Here is a 23,079-nt window from a genome sequence, read left to right on the forward strand (position 1 = left end):
CAGTCAGTGTACAGATATCTCCCTGAGAGAGAGGGGACTGAGAGACACCAGTCAGTGTACAGATATCTCCCAGAGAGAGAGAGGGACTGAGAGACACCAATTAGTGTACAGATATCTCCCTGAGAGAGAGGGGACTGAGAGACACCAGTCAGTGTACAGAAATCACCCTGAGAGAGAGATGGACTGAGAGACACCAGTCAGTGTACAGATATCTCCCTGAGAGAGAGAGGGGACCAAGAGACACCACTCAGTGTACAAATATCTCCCTGAGAGAAATAGGGGAGTGAGAGACACCAGTGAGTGTACAGATATCTCCCTGTGAGAGAGGTGACTGAGAGATACCCGTCAATGTACAGATATCTCCCTGAGAGACAGAGAGGGGACTGAGAGACACCAGTAAGTGTACAGATATCTCCCTGAGAGAGAGAGGGACTGAGAGACACCAGTCAGTGTACAGATATCTCCCTGAGAGAGAGAGGGAGAGAGAGACAACAGTCAGTGTACAGATATCTCCCTGAGAGAGAGGGGACTGAGAGACACCGGTAAGTGTACAGTTATCTCCCTGAGAGAGAGAGGGACTGAGAGACACCAGTCAGTGTACAGATATCTCCCTGAGAGAGAGGGGACTGAGAGACACCGGGCAGTGTAGAGATATCTCCCTGAGAGAGAGAGGGACTGAGAGACACCAGTCAGTGTACAGATATCTCCCTGAGAGAGTGGGGACTGAGAGACACCATTCAGTGTACAGATATCTCCCTGAGAGAGAGAGGGACTGAGAGACACCAGTCAGTGTACAGATATCTCCCTGAGAGAGAAAGGGGACTGAGAGACACCAGTCAGTGTACAGATATATCCCTGAGAGAGAGCGGACTGAGAAACACCAGTCAGTGTACAGATATCTCCCTGAGAGAGATCGGACTGAGAAACACCAGTCAGTGTACAGACATCTCCCTGAGAGAGAGGGGACTAAGAAACACCAGTCAGTGTACAGATATCTCCCTGAGAGAGAGAGGGACTGTGAGACACCAGTCAGTGTACAGATATCTCCCTGAGAGAGAGAGAGGGGACTGAGAGACACCAGTCAGTGTACAGACATCTCCCTGAGAGAGAGGGGACTAAGAAACACCAGTCAGTGTACAGATATCTCCCTGAGAGAGAGAGGGACTGAGAGACACCAGTCAGTGTACAGATATCTCCCTGAGAGAGAGAGGGACTGAGAGACACCAACCAGTGTACAGATATCTCCCTGAGAGAGAGAGGGACTGAGAGACACCAACCAGTGTACAGATATCTCCCTGAGAGAGAGAGGGCCTGAGAGACACCAGTCAGTGTACAGATATCTCCCTGAGAGAGAGGGGACTGAGAGACACCAGTCAGTGTACAGATATTTCCCTGAGAGAGAGAGAGAGACACCAGTCAGTGTGCAGATATCTCCCTGAGAGAGAGAGGGACTGAGAGACACCAGTCAGTGTACAGATATCTCCCTGAGAGAGAGAGGGACTGAGAGACACCAACCAGTGTACAGATATCTCCCTGAGAGAGAGAGAGACACCAGTCAGTGTTCAGATATCTCCCTTAGAGAGTGGGACTGAGGGACACCAGTCAGTGTACGGATATCTCCCTGAGAGAGAGGGACTGAGAGACACCAGTCAGTGTACAGATATCTCCCTGAGAGAGAGGGGACTGAGAGACACTAGTGTACAGATATCTCCCTGAGAGAGAGAGGGACTGAGAGACACCAATTAGTGTACAGATATCTCCCTGAGAGAGAGGGGACTGAGAGACACCAGTCAGTGTACAGAAATCACCCTGAGAGAGAGATGGACTGAGAGACACCAGTCAGTGTACAGATATCTCCCTGAGAGAGAGAGGGGACCAAGAGACACCACTCAGTGTACAGATATCTCCCTGAGAGAAATAGGGGAGTGAGAGACACCAGTGAGTGTACAGATATCTCCCTGTGAGAGAGGTGACTGAGAGATACCCGTCAATGTACAGATATCTCCCTGAGAGACAGAGAGGGGACTGAGAGACACCAGTTAGTGTACAGATATCTCCCTGAGAGAGAGAGGGACTGAGAGACACCAGTCAGTGTACAGATATCTCCCTGAGAGAGAGGGGACTGAGAGACACTAGTGTACAGATATCTCCCTGAGAGAGAGAGGGACTGAGAGACACCAATTAGTGTACAGATATCTCCCTGAGAGAGAGGGGACTGAGAGACACCAGTCAGTGTACAGAAATCACCCTGAGAGAGAGATGGACTGAGAGACACCAGTCAGTGTACAGATATCTCCCTGAGAGAGAGATGGACTGAGAAACACCAGTCATTGTACAGATATCTCCCTGAGAGAGAGAGAGGACTGAGAGAAACCAGTCAGTGTACAGTTAACTCCCTGAGAGAGGGGGACTGAGAGACACCAGTCATTGTACAGATATGTCCCTGAGAGAGAGGGGACTGAGTGACACCAGTCAGTGTACAGATATCTTCCTGAGAGAGAGAGAGGGCATGAGAGACACCAGTCAGTGTACAGATATCTCCCTGAGAGAGACTGAGGGTCAGAGAGACACCAATCAGTGTACAGATATCTCCCTGAGAGAGAGGGGACTGAGAGACACCAGTCAGTGTACAGATATCTCCCAGAGAGAGAGATGGACTGAGAGACAACAGTCAGTGTACAGATATCTCCCTGAGAGAGAGGGGACTGAGAGACACCAGTCAGTGTACAGATATCTCCCAGAGAGAGAGAGGGACTGAGAGACACCAATTAGTGTACAGATATCTCCCTGAGAGAGAGGGGACTGAGAGACACCAGTCAGTGTACAGAAATCACCCTGAGAGAGAGATGGACTGAGAGACACCAGTCAGTGTACAGATATCTCCCTGAGAGAGAGAGGGGACCAAGAGACACCACTCAGTGTACAAATATCTCCCTGAGAGAAATAGGGGAGTGAGAGACACCAGTGAGTGTACAGATATCTCCCTGTGAGAGAGGTGACTGAGAGATACCCGTCAATGTACAGATATCTCCCTGAGAGACAGAGAGGGGACTGAGAGACACCAGTAAGTGTACAGATATCTCCCTGAGAGAGAGAGGGACTGAGAGACACCAGTCAGTGTACAGATATCTCCCTGAGAGAGAGAGGGAGAGAGAGACAACAGTCAGTGTACAGATATCTCCCTGAGAGAGAGGGGACTGAGAGACACCGGTAAGTGTACAGTTATCTCCCTGAGAGAGAGAGGGACTGAGAGACACCAGTCAGTGTACAGATATCTCCCTGAGAGAGAGGGGACTGAGAGACACCGGGCAGTGTAGAGATATCTCCCTGAGAGAGAGAGGGACTGAGAGACACCAGTCAGTGTACAGATATCTCCCTGAGAGAGTGGGGACTGAGAGACACCATTCAGTGTACAGATATCTCCCTGAGAGAGAGAGGGACTGAGAGACACCAGTCAGTGTACAGATATCTCCCTGAGAGAGAAAGGGGACTGAGAGACACCAGTCAGTGTACAGATATATCCCTGAGAGAGAGCGGACTGAGAAACACCAGTCAGTGTACAGATATCTCCCTGAGAGAGATCGGACTGAGAAACACCAGTCAGTGTACAGACATCTCCCTGAGAGAGAGGGGACTAAGAAACACCAGTCAGTGTACAGATATCTCCCTGAGAGAGAGAGGGACTGTGAGACACCAGTCAGTGTACAGATATCTCCCTGAGAGAGAGAGAGGGGACTGAGAGACACCAGTCAGTGTACAGACATCTCCCTGAGAGAGAGGGGACTAAGAAACACCAGTCAGTGTACAGATATCTCCCTGAGAGAGAGAGGGACTGAGAGACACCAGTCAGTGTACAGATATCTCCCTGAGAGAGAGAGGGACTGAGAGACACCAACCAGTGTACAGATATCTCCCTGAGAGAGAGAGGGACTGAGAGACACCAACCAGTGTACAGATATCTCCCTGAGAGAGAGAGGGCCTGAGAGACACCAGTCAGTGTACAGATATCTCCCTGAGAGAGAGGGGACTGAGAGACACCAGTCAGTGTACAGATATTTCCCTGAGAGAGAGAGAGAGACACCAGTCAGTGTGCAGATATCTCCCTGAGAGAGAGAGGGACTGAGAGACACCAGTCAGTGTACAGATATCTCCCTGAGAGAGAGAGGGACTGAGAGACACCAACCAGTGTACAGATATCTCCCTGAGAGAGAGAGAGAGACACCAGTCAGTGTTCAGATATCTCCCTTAGAGAGTGGGACTGAGGGACACCAGTCAGTGTACGGATATCTCCCTGAGAGAGAGGGACTGAGAGACACCAGTCAGTGTACAGATATCTCCCTGAGAGAGAGGGGACTGAGAGACACTAGTGTACAGATATCTCCCTGAGAGAGAGAGGGACTGAGAGACACCAATTAGTGTACAGATATCTCCCTGAGAGAGAGGGGACTGAGAGACACCAGTCAGTGTACAGAAATCACCCTGAGAGAGAGATGGACTGAGAGACACCAGTCAGTGTACAGATATCTCCCTGAGAGAGAGAGGGGACCAAGAGACACCACTCAGTGTACAGATATCTCCCTGAGAGAAATAGGGGAGTGAGAGACACCAGTGAGTGTACAGATATCTCCCTGTGAGAGAGGTGACTGAGAGATACCCGTCAATGTACAGATATCTCCCTGAGAGACAGAGAGGGGACTGAGAGACACCAGTTAGTGTACAGATATCTCCCTGAGAGAGAGAGGGACTGAGAGACACCAGTCAGTGTACAGATATCTCCCTGAGAGAGAGGGGACTGAGAGACACTAGTGTACAGATATCTCCCTGAGAGAGAGAGGGACTGAGAGACACCAATTAGTGTACAGATATCTCCCTGAGAGAGAGGGGACTGAGAGACACCAGTCAGTGTACAGAAATCACCCTGAGAGAGAGATGGACTGAGAGACACCAGTCAGTGTACAGATATCTCCCTGAGAGAGAGAGGGGACCAAGAGACACCACTCAGTGTACAGATATCTCCCTGAGAGAAATAGAGGAGTGAGAGACACCAGTGAGTGTACAGATATCTCCCTGTGAGAGAGGTGACTGAGAGATACCTGTCAATGTACAGATATATCCCTGAGAGAGAGAGAGGGGACTGAGAGACACCAGTTAGTGTACAGATATCTCCCTGAGAGAGAGAGGGACTGAGAGACACCAGTCAGTGTACAGATATCTTCCTGAGAGAGAGAGGGTCTGAGAGTCACCAGTCAGTGTACAGATATCTCCCTGAGAGAGAGAGGGACTGAGAGAAACCAGTCAGTGTACAGATATCTCCCTGAGAGAGAGAGGGGTTTGAGAGACACCAGTCATTGTATAGATATCTCCCTGAGAGAGAGACGTGACTGAGAGACACCAGTCAGTGTACAGATCTGTCCCTGAGAGAGAGAGGGACTGAGAGACACCAGTCAGTGTACAGATATCTCCCTGAGAGAGAGAGGGACTGAGAGACACCAACCAGTGTACAGATATCTCCCTGAGAGAGAGAGGGACTGAGAGACACCAGTCAGTGTACAGATATCTCCCTGAGAGAGAGGGGACTGAGAGACACCAGTCAGTGTACAGATATTTCCCTGAGAGAGAGAGAGAGACACCAGTCAGTGTGCAGATATCTCCCTGAGAGAGAGAGGGACTGAGAGACACCAGTCAGTGTACAGATATCTCCCTGAGAGAGAGATGGACTGAGAAACACCAGTCATTGTACAGATATCTCCCTGAGAGAGAGAGAGGACTGAGAGAAACCAGTCAGTGTACAGTTAACTCCCTGAGAGAGGGGGACTGAGAGACACCAGTCATTGTACAGATATGTCCCTGAGAGAGAGGGGACTGAGTGACACCAGTCAGTGTACAGATATCTTCCTGAGAGAGAGAGAGGGCATGAGAGACACCAGTCAGTGTACAGATATCTCCCTGAGAGAGACTGAGGGTCAGAGAGACACCAATCAGTGTACAGATATCTCCCTGAGAGAGAGGGGACTGAGAGACACCAGTCAGTGTACAGATATCTCCCAGAGAGAGAGATGGACTGAGAGACAACAGTCAGTGTACAGATATCTCCCTGAGAGAGAGGGGACTGAGAGACACCAGTCAGTGTACAGATATCTCCCAGAGAGAGAGAGGGACTGAGAGACACCAATTAGTGTACAGATATCTCCCTGAGAGAGAGAGGGGACCAAGAGACACCACTCAGTGTACAAATATCTCCCTGAGAGAAATAGGGGAGTGAGAGACACCAGTGAGTGTACAGATATCTCCCTGTGAGAGAGGTGACTGAGAGATACCCGTCAATGTACAGATATCTCCCTGAGAGACAGAGAGGGGACTGAGAGACACCAGTAAGTGTACAGATATCTCCCTGAGAGAGAGAGGGACTGAGAGACACCAGTCAGTGTACAGATATCTCCCTGAGAGAGAGAGGGAGAGAGAGACAACAGTCAGTGTACAGATATCTCCCTGAGAGAGAGGGGACTGAGAGACACCGGTAAGTGTACAGTTATCTCCCTGAGAGAGAGAGGGACTGAGAGACACCAGTCAGTGTACAGATATCTCCCTGAGAGAGAGGGGACTGAGAGACACCGGGCAGTGTAGAGATATCTCCCTGAGAGAGAGAGGGAATGAGAGACACCAGTCAGTGTACAGATATCTCCCTGAGAGAGTGGGGACTGAGAGACACCATTCAGTGTACAGATATCTCCCTGAGAGAGAGAGGGACTGAGAGACACCAGTCAGTGTACAGATATCTCCCTGAGAGAGAAAGGGGACTGAGAGACACCAGTCAGTGTACAGATATATCCCTGAGAGAGAGCGGACTGAGAAACACCAGTCAGTGTACAGATATCTCCCTGAGAGAGATCGGACTGAGAAACACCAGTCAGTGTACAGACATCTCCCTGAGAGAGAGGGGACTAAGAAACACCAGTCAGTGTACAGATATCTCCCTGAGAGAGAGAGGGACTGTGAGACACCAGTCAGTGTACAGATATCTCCCTGAGAGAGAGAGAGGGGACTGAGAGACACCAGTCAGTGTACAGACATCTCCCTGAGAGAGAGGGGACTAAGAAACACCAGTCAGTGTACAGATATCTCCCTGAGAGAGAGAGGGACTGAGAGACACCAGTCAGTGTACAGATATCTCCCTGAGAGAGAGAGGGACTGAGAGACACCAACCAGTGTACTGATATCTCCCTGAGAGAGAGAGGGACTGAGAGACACCAGTCAGTGTACAGATATCTCCCTGAGAGAGACTGAGGGTCAGAGAGACACCAATCAGTGTACAGATATCTCCCTGAGAGAGAGGGGACTGAGAGACACCAGTCAGTGTACAGATATCTCCCAGAGAGAGAGATGGACTGAGAGACACCAGTCAGTGTACAGATATCTCCCTGAGAGAGAGGGGACTGAGAGACACTAGTGTACAGATATCTCCCTGAGAGAGAGAGGGACTGAGAGACACCAATTAGTGTACAGATATCTCCCTGAGAGAGAGATGGACTGAGAGACAGCAGTCAGTGTACAGATATCTCCCTGAGAGAGAGGGGACTGAGAGACACCAGTCAGTGTACAGAAATCTCCCTGAGAGAGAGATGGACTGAGAGACACCAGTCAGTGTACAGATATCTCCCTGAGAGATAGATGGGACTGAGAGACACGAGTCAGTGTACAGACATCTCCCTGAGAGAGAGAGGGGACCAAGAAACACCACTCAGTGTACAGATATCTCCCGGAGAGAAATAGGGGAGTGAGAGACACCAGTGAGTGTACAGATATCCCCCTGTGAGAGAGGTGACTGAGAGATACCCGTCAATGTACAGATATCTCCCTGAGAGAGAGAGAGGGGACTGAGAGACACCAGTTAGTGTACAGATATCTCCCTGAGAGAGAGAGGGACTGAGAGACACCAGTCAGTGTACAGATATCTCCCTGAGAGAGAGAGGGACTGAGAGAAACCAGTCAGTGTACAGATATCTCCCTGAGAGAGAGACGGGACTGAGAGACACCAGTCAGTGTGCAGATATCTCCCTGAGAGAGAAAGAGAGGGACTGAGAGACACCAGTCAGTGTACAGATATCTCCCTGAGAGAGAGAGGGACTTAGAGACACCAGTCAGTGTACAGATATCTCCCTCAGAGAGAGAGAGGGGACTGAGAGACACCAGTCAGTGTACAGATATCTCCCTGAGAGAGAGAGGGACTGAGAGACACCAGTCAGTGTACAGATATCTCCCTGAGAGAGAGAGGGAGAGAGAGACAACAGTCAGTGTACAGATATCTCCCTGAGAGAGAGAGGGACTGAGAGACACCAGTCAGTGTACAGATATCTCCCTGAGAGAGAAAGGGGACTGAGAGACACCAGTCAGTGTACAGATATATCCCTGAGAGAGAGCGGACTGAGAAACACCAGTCAGTGTACAGATATCTCCCTGAGAGAGATCGGACTGAGAAACACCAGTCAGTGTACAGATATCTCCCTGAGAGAGAGAGGGACTGTGAGACACCAGTCAGTGTACAGATATCTCCCTGAGAGAGAGAGAGGGGACTGAGAGACACCAGTCAGTGTACAGACATCTCCCGGAGAGAGAGGGGACTAAGAAACACCAGTCAGTGTACAGATATCTCCCTGAGAGAGAGAGGGACTGAGAGACACCAGTCAGTGTACAGATATCTCCCTGAGAGAGACAGGGACTGAGAGACACCAACCAGTGTACAGATATCTCCCTGAGAGAGAGAGGGACTGAGAGACACCAGTCAGTGTACAGATATCTCCCTGAGAGAGAGGGGACTGAGAGACACCAGTCAGTGTACAGATATTTCCCTGAGAGAGAGAGAGAGACACCAGTCAGTGTGCAGATATCTCCCTGAGAGAGAGAGGGACTGAGAGACACCAGTCAGTGTACAGATATCTCCCTGAGAGAGAGAGGGACTGAGAGAAACCAGTCAGTGTACAGATATCTCCCTGAGAGAGAGAGAGGGGTTTGAGAGACACCAGTCATTGTACAGATATCTCCCTGAGAGAGAGACGGGACTGAGAGACACCAGTCAGTGTGCAGATATCTCCCTGAGAGAGAAAGAGAGGGACTGAGAGACACCAGTCAGTGTACAGATATCTCCCTGAGAGAGAGAGGGACTTAGAGACACCAGTCAGTGTACAGATATCTCCCTCAGAGAGAGAGAGGGGACTGAGAGACACCAGTCAGTGTACAGATATCTCCCTGAGAGAGAGAGGGACTGAGAGACACCAGTCAGTGTACAGATATCTCCCTGAGAGAGAGAGGGAGAGAGAGACAACAGTCAGTGTACAGATATCTCCCTGAGAGAGAGAGGGACTGAGAGACACCAGTCAGTGTACAGATATCTCCCTGAGAGAGAAAGGGGACTGAGAGACACCAGTCAGTGTACAGATATATCCCTGAGAGAGAGCGGACTGAGAAACACCAGTCAGTGTACAGATATCTCCCTGAGAGAGATCGGACTGAGAAACACCAGTCAGTGTACAGATATCTCCCTGAGAGAGAGAGGGACTGTGAGACACCAGTCAGTGTACAGATATCTCCCTGAGAGAGAGAGAGGGGACTGAGAGACACCAGTCAGTGTACAGACATCTCCCTGAGAGAGAGGGGACTAAGAAACACCAGTCAGTGTACAGATATCTCCCTGAGAGAGAGAGGGACTGAGAGACACCAGTCAGTGTACAGATATCTCCCTGAGAGAGACAGGGACTGAGAGACACCAACCAGTGTACAGATATCTCCCTGAGAGAGAGAGGGACTGAGAGACACCAGTCAGTGTACAGATATCTCCCTGAGAGAGAGGGGACTGAGAGACACCAGTCAGTGTACAGATATTTCCCTGAGAGAGAGAGAGAGACACCAGTCAGTGTGCAGATATCTCCCTGAGAGAGAGAGGGACTGAGAGACACCAGTCAGTGTACAGATATCTCCCTGAGAGAGAGAGAGAGACACCAGTCAGTGTTCATTTATCTCCCTTAGAGAGTGGGACTGAGGGACACCAGTCAGTGTACGGATATCTCGCTGAGAGAGAGGGACTGAGAGACACCAGTCAGTGTACAGATATCTCCCTGAGAGAGAGAGAGGGACTGAGAGACACCAGTCAGTGTACAGATATCTCCCTGAGAGAGAGAGAGGGGAATGAGAGACACCAGTCAGTGTACAGATATCTCCCTGAGAGAGAGAGTGGACTGAGAGACACCATTCAGTGTACAGATATCTCCCTGAGAGAGAGGGGACTGAGAAATACCAGTCATTGTACAGATATCTCCCTGAGAGAGAGGACTGAGAGACACCATTCAGTGTACAGATATCTCCCTGAGACAGAGGGACTGAGAGACACCAGTCAGTGTACAGTTAACTCCCTGAGAGAGGGGGACTGAGAGACACCAGTCATTGTACAGATATCTCCCTGAGAGAGAGGGGACTGAGTGACACCAGTCAGTGTACAGATATCTCCCTGAGAGAGAGAGAGGGTCTGAGAGACACCAGTCAGTGTACAGATATCTCCCTGAGAGAGACTGAGGGTCAGAGAGACACCAATCAGTGTACAGATATCTCCCTGAGAGAGAGGGGACTGAGAGACACCAGTCAGTGTACAGATATCTCCCAGAGAGAGAGATAGACTGAGAGACACCAGTCAGTGTACAGATATCTCCCTGAGAGAGAGGGGACTGAGAGACACTAGTGTACAGATATCTCCCTGAGAGAGAGAGGGACTGAGAGACACCAATTAGTGTACAGATATCTCCCTGAGAGAGAGATGGACTGAGAGACAGCAGTCAGTGTACAGATATCTCCCTGAGAGAGAGGGGACTGAGAGACACCAGTCAGTGTACAGAAATCTCCCTGAGAGAGAGATGGACTGAGAGACACCAGTCAGTGTACAGATATCTCCCTGAGAGAGAGATGGGACTGAGAGACACGAGTCAGTGTACAGACATCTCCCTGAGAGAGAGAGGGGACCAAGAGACACCACTCAGTGTACAGATATCTCCCGGAGAGAAATAGGGGAGTGAGAGACACCAGTGAGTGTACAGATATCTCCCTGTGAGAGAGGTGACTGAGAGATACCCGTCAATGTACAGATATCTCCCTGAGAGAGAGAGAGGGGACTGAGAGACACCAGTTAGTGTACAGATATCTCCCTGAGAGAGAGAGGGACTGAGAGACACCAGTCAGTGTACAGATATCTCCCTGAGAGAGAGAGGGACTGAGAGAAACCAGTCAGTGTACAGATATCTCCCTGAGAGAGAGAGAGGGGTTTGAGAGACACCAGTCATTGTACAGATATCTCCCTGAGAGAGAGACGGGACTGAGAGACACCAGTCAGTGTGCAGATATCTCCCTGAGAGAGAAAGAGAGGGACTGAGAGACACCAGTCAGTGTACAGATATCTCCCTGAGAGAGAGAGGGACTTAGAGACACCAGTCAGTGTACAGATATCTCCCTCAGAGAGAGAGAGGGGACTGAGAGACACCAGTCAGTGTACAGATATCTCCCTGAGAGAGAGAGGGACTGAGAGACACCAGTCAGTGTACAGATATCTCCCTGAGAGAGAGAGGGAGAGAGAGACAACAGTCAGTGTACAGATATCTCCCTGAGAGAGATGGGCCTGAGAGACACCGGTAAGTGTACAGTTATCTCCCTGAGAGAGAGAGGGACTGAGAGACACCAGTCAGTGTACAGATATCTCCCTGAGAGAGAGGGGACTGAGAGACACCGGGCAGTGTAGAGATATCTCCCTGAGAGAGAGAGGGACTGAGAGACACCAGTCAGTGTACAGATATTTCCCTGAGAGAGTGGGGACTGAGAGACACCATTCAGTGTACAGATATCTCCCTGAGAGAGAGAGGGACTGAGAGACACCAGTCAGTGTACAGATATCTCCCTGAGAGAGAAAGGGGACTGAGAGACACCAGTCAGTGTACAGATATCTCCCTGAGAGAGAGGGGACTGAGAAACACCAGTCAGTGTACAGACATCTCCCTGAGAGAGAGGGGAATAAGAAACACCAGTCAGTGTACAGATATCTCCCTGAGAGAGAGAGGGACTGTGAGACACCAGTCAGTGTACAGATATCTCCCTGAGAGAGAGAGAGGGGACTGAGAGACACCAGTCAGTGTACAGACATCTCCCTGAGAGAGAGGGGACTAAGAAACACCAGTCAGTGTACAGATATCTCCATGAGAGAGAGAGGGACTGAGAGACACCAGTCAGTGTACAGATATCTCCCTGAGAGAGAGGGGACTAAGAAACACCAGTCAGTGTACAGATATCTCCCTGAGAGAGAGAGGGACTGTGAGACACCAGTCAGTGTACAGATATCTCCCTGAGAGAGAGAGGGACTGTGAGACACCAGTCAGTGTACAGATATCTCCCTGAGAGAGAGGGACTGAGAGACACCAGTTAGTGTCCAGCTCTCCTCCGCTCCCCATCTCATCTCTCCTGCCCCTCTTTTCTCTCTCACTATCTTTTCCCGTCTTCCCCTCTGCTTACCCCTCTCCTGCCCCTCTCTGTCTCTTTGCCCTTCTCCTTTCTCTCCGTCCCCTCTGCCGTCCCTGCTGCCTCCCTCTTCCCCAGTCTCCCTCTCTCTCTCTCCTGCCGCTGTCTGTGGCCATCTCTCCCTTACTCTGCTCTCTCCTCCAGCTGCTCTCTGTGCTCTCTTCCTGTACGTTTTCTCTTTCCCCTTCCCTCACTTTCTCCCTCTCTCTCTCTCTCTCTCCACACCCCCGCTCCCTGACTTTCACTATCCCCCATGGTCTCTCTCTTTTTCCCTCTCTCTCTCCCACCCCCCTCTCCAACCCCCTTGACTTACACTATCCCCCATGGGGTCTCTCTCTCTTTTTCACCCCCTCTCTCTCCCCCCCATCTCTCCCACACCGCCCCCCCCCAACCCCCCAACCCCCCAACCCCCCAACCCCCCTGACTTACACTATCCCCCACGACTTTCTCTCTCTTTTTCACGCTCTCTCTCTCTCTCTGTCTCTCCATCTGGCCAGGTATGCGTTCCACAGTTCCTCCTGGCTGGTTACAGGGAAAGCTGACCCCAGCTCTCCGGGCCGGATTTATTTTCACCCGGACTCCCCCTCTAAGGGGACTCAGTGGATGAAGCAGATGGTGTCATTCGATAAGCTTAAGCTGACCAATAACCTGCTGGATGATAATGGACATGTGGGTATCGGCGTACACAGCTCCGAGTGACTGTCTGAGTGAGTGTCTGTCTGTCTGAGCATCTGTCAGTTTGAGTGTCTGCCAGTCTGTCAGTCTGAGTGTCAGAAAGAGCGACTGTCAGTCTGGGTGTCAGAGTGAACGACTGCCTGGCTGAGTGAGTGCCTGTCTGTCAGTCTGAGTGTCTGCCTGTCTGTCAGTCTGAGTGTCTGCCTGTCTGTCAGTCTGAGTGTCTGCCTGTCTATTTGAGTTAGTGTCTGTCTGTCAGAGTGAGCGACTGTCAGTCTGGGTGTCAGAGTGAACGATTGCCTGGCTGAGTGAGTGTCTGTCTGCCTGAGCATCTGTCAGTCTGAGTGTCTGTCTGTCTATTTGAGTTAGTGTCTGTCTGTCAGAGTGAGTGACTGTCAGTCTGGGTGTCAGAGTGAGCAACTGCCTGCCTGAGTGATTGCCTGTCTGCCTGAACATCTTTCTCAGTGTCAATCTGCTTGACTCTATCTGAGTATTTGTCTATCTTTGAATGTCTGTTTACCTCTGTGTGTCTGTCTCTTTGTGGGTCGGTCTCTTTGTGCACCGGTCTCCCTGTGTGCCTGTCTCTCTGTGCACCTGTCTGTCTGTATGTCTGTCTCCCTGTATGTCTGTCTCTCTGTGTGTCTGTCTCTCTGTGTGTCTGTCTCTATATGTCTGTCTCTCTGTGTGTTTGTCTCCCTGTTTGTCTGTCTCTCTGTGTGTCTGTCTCCCTGTTTGTCTGTCTCCCTGTTTGTCTGTCTCCCTGTATGTCTGTCTCCCTGTATGTCTGTCTCTGTATGTCTGTCTCTGTGTGTCTGTCTCCCTGTGTGTCTGTCTCTCTGTGTGTCTGTCTCTCTGTGTGTCTGTCTCTGTACGTCTGTCTCTCTGTGTGTCTGTCTCCCTGTGTGTCTGTCTCCCTGTTTGTCTGTCTCCCTGTATGTCTGTCTCTGTATGTCTGTCTCTGTGTGTCTGTCTCCCTGTATGTCTGTCTCCCTGTATGTCTGTCTCTCTGTGCATCTGTTTGTCTCTCTTGCTGTCCACCTCCCTCTTACTGTCCATATCTCTGTCTCTATCTCCTCTGTCTCTCTCTGCCCCCACTCTCTATCTGTCACCCCCTCCCTTTCTGCCCCTCTATCTCTCTCTCTCTCTCCCCCTCTGCCTATCTCTGTGTCTCTCTCTGTCCCTCTCTTTACATATAAATCTCTTGCATGTATGTGTGTGTGTGTGTGTGTGTCTCTCTCTCTCTGTCCCTCTGCTCTCTCTCTTTCTCTCTGTGTCCTTCTCTCTCTGTCTGTTTCCGTCTCTATCTCTCTTATTCTCTCTCTGTGTCCCTTTCACTCTCTCTGTCTCTCTCTCTGTGTCCCTCTCTCTCACTTTCTCTATCTCTCTCTCCATCTTTCTGTGTCTCTCTCCCTGTCTCTCTATCCCACTGTCTCTCTGTCCATCCCTCTTTCTGCTCTCTGTCCCTCTCTCTATCTGTCCCTCTTTCTCTCTGTCTCTCTCTCTGTCCCTCTTGCTCTCTGTTGCTCTCTGTTCTCTCTCTGTCTCTCTCTCTATTGCTTACTCCCTGTCTGTTTCTCTCTCTCTTTCTCTCTCTCTTCCTCTCCCCTCATCTTTCTCTGTCTGTCTCTCTCTCTCTCTCTCCCTCTGTCTCCCTCTCTCTCTCTGTCCCTCTTGCTCTCTGTCACTATTTCTCTCTGTTTTCTCTCCATCTCTCCGTCTCCTTATCTCTCTCTCTCTCTCTCTCTCTATCTTCCATTTCCATCCTGATGCTCACACCCGCGTCTCTTTCTCCCTCTCTCTCCCTCCTTCTCCATCTCTCTATTTCCTCCTCTCTTTCTCATTTTCTCCCTCTCTCTCTCTCTCTGTCTCTCTCTGTGTGTCTCTGGTTCTCTTTGTCTCTCTATCTCCCTCTCTCTCTCTCTCTCTGTCTCTCTCCCTCTGTCTCTCTCTCTCTCTGTCTCTCTCCCTCTGTCTCTCTCTCTCTGTGTCTCTGGTTCTCTCTGTCTCTCTCCCTCTGTCTCTCTCTCTCTCTGTCTCTCTCCCTCTGTCTCTCTCTCTCTGTGTCTCTGGTTCTCTCTGTCTCTCTCCCTCTGTCTCTCTCTCTCTCTGTGTCTCTGGTTCTCTCTGTCTCTCTCCCTCTGTCTCTCTCTCTTTCTGTGTCTCTGGTTCTCTCTGTCTCTCTCCCTCTGTCTCTCTCTCTTTCTGTGTCTCTGGTTCTCTCTGAACTCTCCCTCTGTCTCTCTCTCTTTCTGTGTCTCTGGTTCTCTCTTTCTCTCTCCCTCTGTCTCTCTCTCTCTCTGTGTCTCTGGTTCTCTCTGTCTCTCTCCCTCTGTCTCTCTCTCTCTGTGTCTCTAGTTCTCTCTGTCTCTCTCCCTCTGTCTCTCTCTCTCTCTCTGTGTCTCTGGTTCTCTCTGTCTCTCTCCCTCTGTCTCTCTCTCTCTCTGTGTCTCTGGTTCTCTCTGTCTCTCTCTCTCTCTGTGTCTCTGGTTCTCTCTGTCTCTCTCCCTCTGTCTCTCTCTCTCTCTGTGTCTCTGGTTCTCTCTGTCTCTCTCCCTCTGTCTCTCTCTCTTTCTGTGTCTCTGGTTCTCTCTGTCTCTCTCCCTCTGTCTCTCTCTCTCTCTGTGTCTCTGGTTCTCTCTGTCTCTCTCTCTCTGTGTCTCTGGTTCTCTCTGTCTCTCTCCCTCTGTCTCTCTCTCTCTCTGTGTCTCTGGTTCTCTCTGTCTCTCTCCCTCTGTCTCTCTCTCTCTCTGTGTCTCTGGTTCTCTCTGTCTCTCTCCCTCTGTCTCTCTCTCTCTCTGTGTCTCTGGTTCTCTCTGTCTCTCTCCCTCTGTCTCTCTCTCTCTCTGTGTCTCTGGTTCTCTCTGTCTCTCTCCCTCTGTCTCTCTCTCTCTGTGTCTCTAGTTCTCTCTGTCTCTCTCCCTCTGTCTCTCTCTCTCTCTGTGTCTCTGGTTCTCTCTGTCTCTCTCCCTCTGTCTCTCTCTCTCTCTGTGTCTCTGGTTCTCTCTGTCTCTCTCCCTCTGTCTCTCTCTCTTTCTGTGTCTCTGGTTCTCTCTGTCTCTCTCCCTCTGTCTCTCTCTCTCTCTGTGTCTCTGGTTCTCTCTGTCTCTCTCTCTCTCTGTGTCTCTGGTTCTCTCTGTCTCTCTCCCTCTGTCTCTCTCTCTCTCTGTGTCTCTGGTTCTCTCTGTCTCTCTCCCTCTGTCTCTCTCTCTCTCTGTGTCTCTGGTTCTCTCTGTCTCTCTCCCTCTGTCTCTCTCTCTCTCTGTGTCTCTGGTTCTCTCTGTCTCTCTCCCTCTGTCTCTCTCTCTCTCTGTGTCTCTGGTTCTCTCTGTCTCTCTCCCTCTGTCTCTCTCTCTCTCTGTGTCTCTGGTTCTCTCTGTCTCTCTCCCTCTGTCTCTCTCTCTCTCTGTGTCTCTGGTTCTCTCTGTCTCTCTCCCTCTGTCTCTCTCTCTCTTTCTGTGTCTCTGGTTCTCTCTGTCTCTCTCCCTCTGTCTCTCTCTCTCTCTGTGTCTCTGGTTCTCTCTGTCTCTCTCCCTCTGTCTCTCTCTCTCTCTGTGTCTCTGGTTCTCTCTGTCTCTCTCCCTCTCTCTCTCTCTCTCTCTCTCTGTGTCTCTGGTTCTCTCTGTCTCTCTCCCTCTGTCTCTCTCTCTCTCTGTGTCTCTGGTTCTCTCTGTCTCTCTCTCTCTCTTTCTGCTGTTTCACCCCGATGCTCACACCTCTCTCTCTCTCTCTCTCTCTCTCCCCCCGCCAATCCCCTTTCCGTGCGCGCCCACCCCCCCCCCCCACCCACCCCTCCAGATCATCCTGAACTCCATGCACCGTTACCAGCCCCGCTTCCACGTGGTGTACGTTGACCCCCGCCAGGACAGCGAGAGACGCGCGGCGGAGAACTTCAAGACCTTCCTGTTTGCCGAAACCCAGTTCACCGCAGTTACGGCTTACCAGAACCACAGGGTAGGAGGGAGCACCTCCCCGGGGGGGGAGGCGGGGGTGGGGGTGGGGGTGGGGGGAGGGTTTGGCAGGGTCGCTGCTGAGAGGCTGTTCCCCCCCACCCCCGCCCCCACCACAACCGCCCCCACCGGCTCCTCCTCCTCGTTCCCTGTCCAGACCGCGACCCCCGGGTCGGTCCGCGAACAGGGAGAAGAGCCGGGCGCGGGGGATGAACCCCGAGAGATAGGCCCCGCTTCCCCCTTCTCGATTCGGGAGGGAGGGAGGAAGAGCAGCGCAGCATTGGCTCCGGCTTTTCCCCGGGTTACTGGAGGCTCCAGGCGGGCGGGAGGGCGTCGGGGGGGTGGGGGGGACCGGGACAGGCCCCAAGTTCCCCATTCGGAAACCCAGGCCCCAAAGCAGTGTCCGCGGCGATGTGCCAACCCCAGGAGGCTGGGCCTAACCCGTCAGGGGAGCGGTCAGGGGCTCAGGCAGCGAACATTTGACCAACCCCCCACCCCCCCCGCCCCCACCCCGGGATCCACGGTCAAACCCAGACCCAGAAAGAAGTCGAATGAGCGCTCGATGCTGCACTGGGGATAAAGTGGGAGGAAGGACACACTGTCAGGGTAATGTAGAGGGAGATCTACACTCTATCTAACCCGTGCTGTACCTGCCCTGGGAGCGCTCGATGCTGACGCTGGTTATAAAGTGGAGACTTGGTCACTGTGTGTCTGTGAATTATTTTACAGATTACCCAGTTGAAAATTGCCAGCAACCCATTTGCTAAGGGTTTCCGGGACGGAGATGCAGATGACTGGTAGGTTTGTTTTTCATTTTATACACCCGCCCCCCCTCCCCCACAGCCTCATCCTTACCGAACTCTGTGACCCCGCCAGAGTTCCTGTGCTCTGAGCGCTTGATCCGTGTCCACTCAGTGCCCCAGCCCTGTGTACCGACTGAGAAAGCGGGTATTCCCTGAGGCGTGGTGACTGCATTACTGCCCTTGAGACCCACTCAGCCAGCACCAGGCCCGCGATTGAGCCTGGGCCTTTCCTAGCTGCTCTGTGTGTGTGTGTGTGTGTGTGTGTGTGCTGGGGGTGGGCGTGGGGCTGGGTGACGAGTGTGGTGGTGACTTGAGGACGTTACAATATGGCCGGTGGCAATTGCGGAGTTGACCACATCCCAAAGGGAAACCTCATTAAGCTGTCACAACGAATTGCAATTTGTATTGATTATGAAAAGGTGTGTGTACTGAAGTCAGAAGTAGCGATTCCACAATAACTTTTGGAGATTTTTAAATATTAAATTCAAACATTTATTAGCAATTTAATTTAGCCTTACAATATTTCCCGAAAGGTTTCTCCTTAGCTAGACTCGCAAATATACACACTTTTCCAGGCCAAATCCTAATCGATTCTTAATCCATAAAAAATCCAGTAATATTACCCAAAGGCGCCTACAGTTGCTATAGGGGAGGTGTCGAGTAACTATCATCTTTTTCCTAATATTGTTGTGGGATACAGTAAAGCAGACTTGTATGTGAGTGTATGGTTCTCTGTGTGTGGCTAATTGTATAAACTCGAGACAGTTAGACTGCAAGGTTTAAATTAGCAAAGGAGTTGGGGTAAAACAGGGGTTTGAAGTGGAGATGAATAAAACTGGAGTGAAGACTCAGCAGAGAAGGAGTGAATGAAATTTGCATTTTTAGAGAAGTGAAGTGTTTGATTTTTCAAAGGGACACGTGAAATGTTTACAAGATAAGTAAAGCAATGTTATTATGTTGATTTATTCCCCAAAGCGATGGGCATCGTGGTAACAGGTAAGAATTTTATATTCCGGGAGAAGTAGCTTCTGACAACAGTGGGATTTACAGATCAAAAAGGGAGAAACATACTTAAAGAAGGATGGAAGGCTGTGCAGGGTGTGGCTGTGTGAGACCTTGAAAGGTGACTGTGTGAAACAGATTTTGGGTAAAAAATCCTCTAGCCGCCCTGAAGAGGTTTTGCAGTTCCAGTAACCAAAGTTGTGTTAAAAGCCCTTTGGAAGTCCATTGTCCAGTGGACGCTTGTGGTAAAATTGCTGGATGACTTTATAAATTTGGTATCTATTTGGACTGTTGCCTTAAAGGGGGAGTATAGTTGGGAGTCTGGTCAAGTGGAAATTTTGGGGACTTTTGTAACTGTGTAACTGGAATCTTGTGTATGTTTTAAGTTTTTTCCTTCCTATTGTTAAAATAAATGTTTTAATTTAATCTTTAAGATTGCTAAAGGCGGCAGTGGACTCATTACTTCTGACTTCAGCGCGCAAGCCTTCTCGTAATGAATGCAAATTGCAAAATCGTTGTGATAGCTTGGCCAAGTTTCCCTTGTGGATCTGGTCAGCCTGGAAAATCCCACCCGCCGCATCATGACAGAGGCATGTCACAGGGCTTCTCTCTCCCTGTCATTCGACAATGGGAATCCGAGGCTTGCAATAAAATCTTGCCCTCTGGAGCAACCAGACACTTCTCTGGGGTGACTGCTTCCTTCACCAGTCTGTCCTTGCACAGTACCCTCTTCAAGATCATATGGTTACAACTTCTCCCTCCCACCACATGGCTTTTAATCCTTCCTTAAATAGATCTTCCCTCTTCCATCTTTAAACCGCTTGTTCTTAGACTTTTATATCCTGGGCCACTACTTTCCAGAAAAATAAACTAAGTAACTTTTCTTCATTTGGTCATGGTCTTTGCCAGTTGTAATACTTCCTTTTATTTCTCTTTGAAATTCAACAGCTCAACTCTCCATTTATCTCTGAATGCAAATTCCTATTTATTCTTTATTTACTGGTATCCCATCCTCCATTGTTCATCCCCACTTCAAAATGCCTGCTTTTACACCCAACCCCTTTAAGCCTTGCAGTCTGTCTGTCTTCAGTTTAATTTATTTACTCTCTCACACACAGCCCCCACAAACCTGCTCCACAGTATCCCACAGGAATATTGGAAGACACAATATTTTCCTTTACAAGTTTAACACAGAAACCAGATGATAGATCGGGGCTGACTCGGTACTAGGCCTGAAGCCTGGGCCTTGTCTGCTCTGGGTGTGAGATCAGGCTAACTTGAGCACTGTAGGCCGGGGTTGAAGCCTGGCCCTTGTCTGCCCCCTGTGTGTGTGTGCGTGTGTGCGTGTGCGTGTCTGTGTGTGATGCTCAGTATTGCACTGGCATCAGGCTTGGAATGGAGCCTAGGCTTCCTCTCTCTGTCTTCATGGAATATGAAGGGAAGGTGTTGTGTATTAACCAGGGCCGCAACTGTTACATTGATCTGTCCACCCATTTCATTTTCCAGGTCACGTAGTGTGAGAGCGGGAACACTGCCGATTCTAGGATCGATCACGAGAGCACGGAACTCACTGAGAAAAGCACATAGAAACCACAGAGGAGATGATAAAGGCAAGCTTTTCACATAATCGTTCAGGTCGGCTTAACTGGAGTCTCCCCTGTGCTCCACTCAGGGAGATACGTGTACACTGACTGGTGTCTCTCAGTCCCTCTCTCTCTCAGGGAGATATCTGTACACTGACTGGTGTCTCTCAGTCCCTCTCTCTCTCAGGGAGATATCTGTACACTGACTGGTGTCTCTCAGTCCCTCTCTCTCTCAGGGAGATATCTATAACTGCCCCGGTAGACCGATCGTCTCAGCTTGCTCCTGCCCCACAGAACTCATTTCTCGTTATCTTGACTCCCTTCTCTCTCCCCTTGTCCAGTCCCTTCCCACCTACATCCGTGATTCCTCTGACACCTTACGTCACATCAACAATTTCCAGTTCCCTGGCCCCTACCGCTTCCTCTTCACCATGGACGTCCAATCCCTCTACACCTCCATCCCCCACCAGGATGGTCTGAGGGCCCTTAGCTTCTTCCTCGAACAGAGGCCCGAACAATCCCCATCCACCACTACTCTCCTCCGTCTGGCTGAACTTGTTCTCACGCTGAACAATTTCTCCTTCAACTCCTCTCACTTCCTCCAAATAAAAGGTGTGGCTATGGGTACCCGCATGGGCCCCAGCTATGCCTGTCTCTTTATGGGGTATGTGGAACATTCCTTGTTGCAGTCCTACTCCGGCCCCCTTCCACAACTCTTTCTCCGGTACATCGATGATTATTTCGGTGCTGCTTCATGCTCTCGTCAGGACTTGGAAAAATTTATTAATTTTGCTTCCAATCTCCACCCCTCCATCATTTTCACGTGGTCCATCTCTGACACTTCCCTTCCCTTCCTTGACCTCTCTGTCTCAATCTCTGGTGATAGACTGTCCACCAATATCCATTACAAACCCACCGACTCCGACAGCTACCTCGACTACAGCTCCTCACACCCCGCTTCCTGTAAGGACTCCATCCCATTCTCTCAGTTCCTTCGCCTCCGTCGCATCTGTTCCGATGATGCTACATTCAAAAACAGTTCCTCTGACATGTCCTCCTTCTTCCTTAACCGAGGTTTTCCACCCACGGTCGTTGACAGGGCCCTCAACCGTGTCCGGCCCATCTCCCGCGCATCCGCCCTCACTCCTTCTCCTCCCTCCCAGAAACATGATAGGGTCCCCCTTGTCCTCACTTATCACCCCACGAGCCTCCGCATTCAAAGGATCATCCTCCGCCATTTCCGCCAACTCCAGCATGATGCCACTACCAAACACATCTTCCCTTCACCCCCCTTATCGGCATTCCGTAGGGATCGCTCCCTCCGGGACACCCTGGTCCACTCCTCCATCACCCCCTACTCCTCAACCCCCTCCTATGGCACAACCCCTTGCCCACGCAAAAGATGCAACACCTGCCCCTTCACTTCCTCTCTCCTCACCGTCCAAGGACCCAAACACTCCTTTCAAGTGAAGCAGCATTTCACTTGCATTTCCCCCAACTTAGTCTACTGCATTCGTTGCTCCCAATGTGGTCTCCTCTACATTGGAGAGACCAAACGTAAACTGGGCGACCGCTTTGCAGAACACCTGCGGTCTGTCCGCAAGAATGACCCAAACCTCCCTGTCGCTTGCCATTTTAACACTCCACCCTGCTCTCTTGCCCACATGTCTGTCCTTGGCTTGCTGCATTGTTCCAGTGAAGCCCAACGCAAACTGGAGGAACAACACCTCATCTTCCGACTAGGGACTTCACAGCCTTCCGGACTGAATATTGAATTCAACAACTTTAGGTCGTGAGTCCCCTCCCCCATCCCCACCCCCTTTCTGTTTCCCCCTTCTCTTTTTTTTTTTTTCCCAATAAATTATAAAGATTTTCCTTTTCCCACCTATTTCCATTATATAAAATAAAAAAAAACCCACTAGAGCTATACCTTGAGTGCCCTACCATCCATTCTTAATTAGCACATTCGTTTAGATAATATCACCAACTTTATCTTTAACACCTATGTGTTCTATTGTACTATTGTTGTTGACATCTTTTGATATTCTGCTTCTATCACTGCTTGTTTGTTGCTACAACCACACCAACCCCCTCCACCTCTCTGTCTCTCTATCTCTCCGCCCCCCACACACACACCTTAAACCAGCTTATATTTCAGCTCTTTCCTGGACTCGAACTCAAGTTCTGTCGAAGGGTCATGAGGACTCGAAACGTCAACTCTTTTCTTCTCCGCCGATGCTGCCAGACCTGCTGAGTTTTTCCAGGTAATTCTGTTTTTGTTTTGGATTTCCAGCATCCGCAGTTTTTTTGTTTTTATCTCTATACACTGACTGGTGTCTCTCAGTCCCCTCTCTCTCTCAGTGAGATATCTGTACACTGACTGATGTCTCTCAGTCACCTCTCTCTCAGGGAGATATCTGTACACTGACTGGTGTCTCTCAGTCACCTCTCTCTCAGGGAGATATCTGTACACTGACTGGTGTCTCTCAGTCCCTCCCTCTCTCAGGGAGATATCTTTACACTGAC

At 50.4% G+C, this 23,079-nt stretch overlaps 1 protein-coding gene across 1 annotated transcript in view; it reads left to right on the forward strand.

Moving 5' to 3' along the window:
* Positions 1–20,597, forward strand: part of LOC121269323 (T-box transcription factor TBX1-B-like) — a 72,988-nt gene extending 52,391 nt beyond the window's left edge. Inside the window, exons 3-6 of the mRNA XM_041173876.1 lie at positions 13,041–13,212; positions 17,014–17,169; positions 17,895–17,962; positions 20,477–20,597. Of these exons, the coding sequence (XP_041029810.1) occupies positions 13,041–13,212; positions 17,014–17,169; positions 17,895–17,962; positions 20,477–20,597 (517 nt within the window). The remainder of the gene's footprint in view (positions 1–13,040; positions 13,213–17,013; positions 17,170–17,894; positions 17,963–20,476) is intronic.
* Positions 20,598–23,079: the final 2,482 nt, after the last annotated feature.

Source organism: Carcharodon carcharias, chromosome 24, assembly GCF_017639515.1.
Source record: "Carcharodon carcharias isolate sCarCar2 chromosome 24, sCarCar2.pri, whole genome shotgun sequence".
In the NCBI taxonomy this organism is placed as follows: domain Eukaryota; kingdom Metazoa; phylum Chordata; class Chondrichthyes; order Lamniformes; family Lamnidae; genus Carcharodon; species Carcharodon carcharias.